The sequence below is a fragment of the Electrona antarctica genome, assembly GCF_951216825.1.
Source record: "Electrona antarctica genome assembly, chromosome: 17".
NCBI lineage: Eukaryota > Metazoa > Chordata > Actinopteri > Myctophiformes > Myctophidae > Electrona > Electrona antarctica.
Window position 1 is genome coordinate 6,607,330 of NC_136798.1, and position 7,713 is coordinate 6,615,042.

Below are 7,713 nucleotides of genomic sequence, written 5' to 3' on the forward strand. Positions count from 1 at the left end.
AGGTCCTCCAGATTTTCTTCTCATAATTTGACTTAAGTATCTCATTACTGCAGCTTGTGTTTTTTGTGGGGGGTTTTTTATCAAAAAGTACAATGGCAACCTCAGAGAAAATAAATCTAAAATTAATAGACATTGTTTGTTTGACAAAACAGAAGCATACTCCACAAGTGGCTTGAGTGAGTGAGTGAGTGATTGATTGATTACTTTATTAACAGTTTGCAAGAGGTACAGTTATACAATAATTCTAAAAGGATAAAACCAAAAGGCCTGAGGGCTTTATTTCATTGTGGTTCTGTGAGTCCTATGGCAGGTTAGCAAACTCCTTTACAGACTGAAGCCTCTCTGTTATAGATGAATATTTAAAACCAATATAGATTAAGAAATAATACAATGCAATCCTTTGATTCCTTCCGCCTCACATCTTCACAGGTGATAGAGATGCGTGGCCTTTCTATTTGTGCGTTTGCGGCACTGTTGGCCGTGGCTCTGGCCATGCCACACACTGGAGACCACATGGGACACACTGAGAAGCAGTTTCACCACCTCCACCACGGCCCCGGTGCGGCCCACACCCACGGCGGGGAGGAAATCTGCCTCAAGTTGTCTCCCCCAAACGCTGACTTTGCCTTTGCCCTCTACAAGAACCTGCGCGCCAAGGCTGCCGCCGGTGAGAACATCTTCTACTCCCCGCTGGGCATCACAACCGCCCTTGCGATGCTGGCCACAGGAGCCAGAGGTGACACCCACAGCCAGCTGTTCAGCACCCTGGGCTACAACCCTGGGCATCTACGCCCCATGTCGCAGGCCCAGGTGAACGAGGCTTACGAGCACCTCATTCACATGCTCGCTCACCAGAACGACGCCCAGCAGCTGGACATCGGCAACGCCGTGGCCCTGCGCCAAGGCTTCAAGAACCCGGAGAAGTTCCTTGCGGACATCAAGCACTTCTATGCCAGCGAGGCCATGTTCGTCGACTTTGCCGATGCGGCTGGAGCCCTAGCCCAGATCAACGGTTTCATTGCTAAGAAGACCCACGACAAGATCACAGACCTGCTGACCTCTTTGGACGCTGACACGGCCATGGTGCTGATCAACTATGTCTTCTTCAGAGGTAGGAGATGCATCATTCACAAGCATTTGTGTGCAACAAACTCATTAATGCAGAGACGTACACAACAAGCTTTGATTGATTGCCTGCGTGGCAGTTGCTGCGTGTAGTTTATATACCTTGGCAACTGCATGTCATGAAAATCCTCCCCGCTCTCAGACAACATCTAAACTAAACTGTGGTCGACTGGTGCATTGAACGTCTGTTGGTAAACATAATTTGTTTTTGTTTTTTATAAAGGATATACAGTGCGTGAGACAGCAACAATGCACTGGTATTACATCCGTATGCCCTGCAAACATAGATGATATATGATGTTTATGGATTATACTGGAATCTATTCGAATTATATTACTCACAGTCTCTATAATTTAATCTTCCCTCCACACAGCAAAAGAATTAATGGCAATAATAAAAAAACAAACCCATGATAGTCAATATTTGCTCTCTCATACAGTACCAATTCTCAGTGTTCATTTATCCATTTGTAGAGAGTGCACAAAGTGTACCAATGTAATAAAATAGACCCCCAAGTGTCCATTTGGCTACATCTGTACACTCCGTGAGTTGAATTAACACCAGCATTAAATGTGGCCTCATACAGGGAAGTGGGATAAACCATTTGAGGCCTCGCAGACATATAAGGAAGACTTCAAGGTGGACGACACCTTGACAGTCAAGGTGGACATGATGAAGAGGACCGGCCGCTACGACTTCTACCAGGACCCGACGAACCACACCTCTGTCATCCTGTTGCCCTACAAGAGCAACACCTCCATGATGGTCGTACTGCCTGACGAGGGCAAGATGCAGGAGGTGGAGGCAAACATCAACAAGGAAACAATCAAACACTGGCACGACTCCCTCTTCAGGAGGTAAAAGGGTTTGCTTTTTTAACGATTGTATGAGTTTCTGGGAAAGGTTTTTGTTGAATTTGTTCAGTTGGCGATTAGCCTGATATACACTGTAAAATCCTGAGTGTTAATTTAATTTAACTCTTAAACCCAAATCGCACCATGCTACTAGTCTCAACTCCTGGCAACAAAACAGTTTAAAGGTCAACCACACCAAGGCAACTCCTTGCAACTGCCATTGGGGGTAATGGTTGTAAGTAGTTGCATGTTGCAAGGAGTTGCATGGTGAGTCATTGGTGTGGTTTGGACAGAGTATGCAAATGGTCATGTGTGAAGCAGTGGTTCTCAAACATTTGCATGTCTAGGTCCTAGACTCTAGGACCCAAAATTGACACGTATTTGGCCACAAAAAAAGGAGTTTGTGGCAGGCACCTCCTTAGTAGAAGGGGGTTCAATTCGCCCCCAAAAAGCATATGCAATTTCTGTCTACTCACTCTTGTCTATGGACAGGTCTGAAACCACGATGACATCATCAATGGGGATTCGGATTCCTAGCAAATTTTCATTAGCATTCTGAAATAGATATTCTACTAATAAAATAAAAGGTTTAACATCTTGTTTGAAATGACCAAATGTGCCTAGTGATAATGGTGAAGTGGTCCCTTAAGTGTTTAAACTGTTCCTTTTTTTTGGCTTGAGACCCTGGAACCCCCTCAAGTTCCTCTGGGGGTCCCCAGACCCAGCTTTTGAGAACCAGTGCCATCTAGGTCTATTTATCAACTAAATTAACATTATGGATTATATTGTGTATGCATGATTGAGTCAGCCACCAGTTTGTTCAGTTAAATGTATAAACCTTATGTGTAGTGTATAATGTATGGAGGGACTCGGCGCTTTTTCAGTTGCCATCACCCTCTCTATGGAACTCAAACTGAACCCACCATCAAATCAGCCCCCACCCTCTCATCTTTAAATACTGCCCTCAAAACTGAACCCAAGCCTTCCCCAACTAATCCCGTATTTTCTGTATTATTTTCGGTGAGTGCTTGTCGGAATTTGGAGCCTGTATTTTCATTTTCTTACAAACGGCATAACACTGAATTTCATGTGTGCTCCAGCTCGGTGGATCTGTTCCTGCCCAAGTTTTCCATCTCAGCTTCCGCCTCCCTGGAGGCCACATTGAAGGAGATGGGCATCACCGATGCTTTCGGAGATACCGCCGACTTCTCCGGCATCTCTGTGGAGCCAAGGCTCAAGGTCTCCAAGGTAGGACAGCCGACGATGTGCATCATATGGTTCTTACAGGAGAAAAATGCCTTGTGATCTATGTGGAAATAATGGGTGTGAAAAGTTGAAATATATGAAACTATATAAATGGGCATGAACAGTTTCAGAATTATATACTTGCAGAGTTATGCTTAATTTATCATCCGTCCTATGATGAAGTCTTTCTTGTAGATCGGCAATTCTATTTCCATTTGTACGACAAAGTAATAAATCAGGATTTAGATGCTAGAGTAACATGCGTCCGAAAGTGCTTTCTAAAACGGTTAGTCCCAATACTTGATTCTGATTGGCTGGTTACCGTCACGTGACCGGTGTACATTTCACCGATAACCCACACCTTCAATCACTTTATATCATTCTCACCTGATTCCGCATCTCTGTAGCTGTACTGGGGAAGGGAGCGCTTGATTACCTTACAAACCCATGCCGTGCGGGCGTCTAACCACCGCCCGGCTCATATGACTGTGAATGTGTGGCTCCAGGCAGCCCCGTAGAGACATCAAGCGCTATTCTCCCGTCACATAGCCTACTTGCCGAGCAAAACAAGGAAGTGATGTGGCTCGCTCTGGTGACGCAAAGCGTAGCTACTTTTGTGAATTTAATAGTTGTATTTAGGTTAATATTGCTATATGTTTGTAACTGTTTTAGAAAAGCAATAAGCCACTCGAGGCCCCAGCTTACCGGGTATTTTTCAATGGCTGGGGGGCCGGCCATTGTAAAATACCCGGTAACCTGAGACCTCTCGTGGCTTATTGCTTAATTTCACCACACCTTCCTGGTTCTTCTACAGGTGTCCCACAAGGCCGTTCTGAGCGTGGATGAGACGGGAACGGAGGCGGCTGCCGCCACCACTATTGAGATCATGCCCATGAGCATGCCAGACATTATGAAACTCGACAGGCCCTTCCTGGTCTTCATCCTGGAGCACTCCACCAGGAGCATCCTCTTCATGGGGAAGATCAGCAACCCTACTGCCGCGTAGAAGGAATGAGTCAAGAAGATGCCGTTCACACCCATTGACAAAAACTAAAACAAATACAGTAAAAACAATTGAGTAGAATGCAGCCTTTTTGTCTTGTCATGTCTTTTTAGTTTTACCTTTTTGTTTGTAACCTTGTATGTATGTTTTCTTGAAATCCTTTTTCAATAAAAAAAAATAAGTGAAAGAAAATGAAAGAAGATGCCGTCATCTGCATCCTGTCAAAATCTTTCCCAGAGTTAAATTAACACTCTGTATTTTACCGTGTATACCCTTCACATTTTCTGTGTTTAAAAAAGTAGTTGTCCTTTAGTTATAATCTGGAGGTATAGTTTTGTTTTTGTTTAAGGAGTAAGTGAAGTGTCTTAAATAGCTCTATATTCTCAGAGTATTCATTGCTATGCAGTGTTTTTGTTCATTAACAGTCTCCCTGTCTATTCAGCTATTTAGTAAACCAATTTGATCCATCAGGACAGAGAGCTCATACAGGATATAGGATAAACAAGTGAAAATGATTAAACAAAATTTTTAAAAAAAAGTCAATTGGGATAGGAACACTTTAAATGTATGAATGTAGTCTTTCTTGATCGGATGAAATTAGTAGCCTAATCCACCTGAAAATGTATTTTCTATTTACTAAAGTGCTGTAGAGACAGGGAGACACCCGTTACTGAACAATATTATCAGACAATATAAACTAAACTAAACTATTAATAGTGCAAACATGATAGCTTCAGTGATGAACATTCAGTTTCCAATGCACCTTTGTTTCCCCCTTTTGAGCTGCCAATGCCAAACAGTTTTGTTTTAACTCACACAATGTGAAGACCATTAAGACAGCTTAATAGTTCAGGTTTCACCTGACAAGAATTTTGTCAAACTAACTAACTCAAACTGAGAAGTTATTACACAAACATTGTGTGTGTGTGTGTGTGTGTGTGTGTGTGTGTGTGTGTGTGTGTGTGTGTGTGTGTGTGTGTGTGTGTGTGTGTGTGTGTGTGTGTGTGTGTGTGTGTGTGTGTGTGTGTGTGTGTGTGCATATTGAAAAGTTGATGGTTTCATTTTGGGATGGTAATTGGCATTATGCAAGTACCGACCTTAGATTGAGTTTTCATCACATCTGTTCATTTCCCACCTATTCACAGACGTGCTAATAATGAGTCTCATTATTTCATGCAGACAGTACGGAAGGTGTTGATTTAATTTCCATTTCCTTCTTTCAAACTGCAGGAAGGACCTTTTGTTTGCATCCAGTAAAATATTTGCTTGATTGATAAAAGCTAAAAACCAAAACATAAAGTGATTGCATAATATTATTTATTTATTTTTTCAGTGTGAGAGATAACAAAAATAGGTTATGTTTGTGAAGTACAGTACACCCTCCGACCACCCTCACACGCTCTAGACAATTTTAATATAGGATATAATCAAATATACAGTAAGGAATCGGATGCCATAGAATGGGTAATTCACATTAACATTCCCGGCGTTCTACCAAACAGTCTCAAACTTGGCCTGTGCAGTGACTCATGACCCCGAGGTCTGCAGTGCCGAATGTTGATTTGGATGGACTAACGCTTTCCGAGAACCAAATAACCACGAATATCTGTATCTGTCTGACCACAGGTCTGATGAGAAGATAATATTGATACAATATCAATATGACAGCCAGGGCTCTAGCCAAACTGCAGCAGCGGAGAAATTATGATCATATCGTTGCTGTCGGGTAGAAAGTAGAAACCTGTATGTATCGGCTTCCATGATTGACCAACCCAACCCATCAGCTTAACTGATCGGCCAAGCTTCTCGTAGCGCTTGTGCTGCATACCCAATATACATGGAAGGACTTTCATCGTTCCCAACATGCATGTTGCCACTGCAATTGCAATGCAATTGCCTAAATATTAACTTAGGTTTGAACTCGTCTCTGAATCAGTTCTTTATATACATGAAAAAGGAAGTTCTACTCTGTTTATTCAGATGATTCACTCACACTAACCTGACTTATCTCTCCCCTTGGACCTGTCAACAATGACTGTTGCTGCTGTGCAGTTTAAACAATCACAACAAGACATACAGTACTGTAGATTGTAGACACACATGACTCAGGACATAGGTTGAATGGTTGAGTTAGGTCCTAACTCAACCATTCAACCTATGTCCTGAGTCATGTCAGGAGACATGACTCAGGACAAGCGTGTCTTAATTAAGTACCAGGAAAAAGTTAAAAGAGCACTTCACAAACCTGTGATGTGACAATTACTTACTTGGGCTAGAGCCCTGGTCGCGTGAATGGTGCAGCCGCAAGTTGATTCCATGGTTGGAAAATTATCAAATTAGAGCATTTAGACATAAGACAGCAACCGAAAAGCTCATTACCCCCCCATTTTATATATAGCCTATTTACAATGACTTATTGAAAGTCCCTCACCTGGAATAAACAAAAGTGCAATGCATTTCATGTTTCATGTTTTGTTTTTTTGTTTTTTATGTTTATGCCTTGCTTTTCTTTTTTTCCCCTCCATTGCTCTGTAAAGCACGTTGAGCTGCATTTCATGTCATGAAAGGTGCTATACAAATAAAGTTTTATTATTATTATTATTATTATTATAACTTACCAAACCAACTAAATTAGATCTCAGATCCCATAACTTCCCATACCAACTAAATTAGATCTCAGATCCCATAACTTCCCATACTAACTAAATTAGATCTCAGATCCCATAACTTCCCATACCAACTAAATTAAATCTCTCAGATCATACATACAGTCATAGTGATTAGTGATGTTACCGGAGAGTTATACCAGCAACTCAAAACATCACTGTTTTGCATAATAAGCATTTAAAGCATATTTTAATTGGTGCTTTATGAAACATGTGTTTGGTATCAAAAGGAAAATGAACGTCTTCTGATCTTCAGTTTTACATGTCTTGCATCTCTTATCAGATGAATTTACAAACCCCTGGGACCCCCCCCCCCCCTACATTTTTATAGATGTTTCCACAATTATGCTTGCCCATTTTCACTTATCATACTCATGTAAACCACATGTTACTTCTGGCCTTGCTGTGATGTATTTTTCAGAGACAGATAAATATACATCTGAAAGAGATTTTTTTTAACCCTGTAAGTTAATCAACATTTAATCACAAGGATACTACTTGACATATTTAAAGGCTTTTTAATTTCATACAATGGGACATTTTTCCAGGTCTGATGATTGAAGTTTTTATTTAGATTGGATTATTTGCATTTACTTTCCTCGGTCAAAATGACACAGCATTAGCAATGTGGCATCTACAATGATCAGGAACAGTTGCGAAAAAGTGCTGGCAGTATGCATGGGTGTGTATGTGTGTGTACGGAGCTGAACGTGAATCCCCCCCCACCGCCCACCCCTTTTTTTCCCCCTCACTGTATATGTTTCTTTTCCCTTTTTACCTCCTTTATGATGAATTCCTGTCCTGTCTATAGAAGTGTCT

At 41.6% G+C, this 7,713-nt stretch overlaps 1 protein-coding gene across 1 annotated transcript; it reads left to right on the plus strand.

The window, feature by feature from the left end:
* The first annotated feature begins 462 nt into the window (after nt 1–462).
* On the plus strand, nt 463–4,379 carry LOC306940882 (alpha-1-antitrypsin homolog). Its single transcript, XM_079526131.1, has 4 exons — nt 463–1,111; nt 1,713–1,983; nt 3,081–3,228; nt 4,040–4,379. Exons 1-4 carry the CDS (start codon nt 493–495, stop codon nt 4,229–4,231), a joined length of 1,230 nt encoding a protein of 409 aa, XP_079382257.1. The 5' UTR covers nt 463–492; the 3' UTR covers nt 4,232–4,379.
* Nucleotides 4,380–7,713: the final 3,334 nt, after the last annotated feature.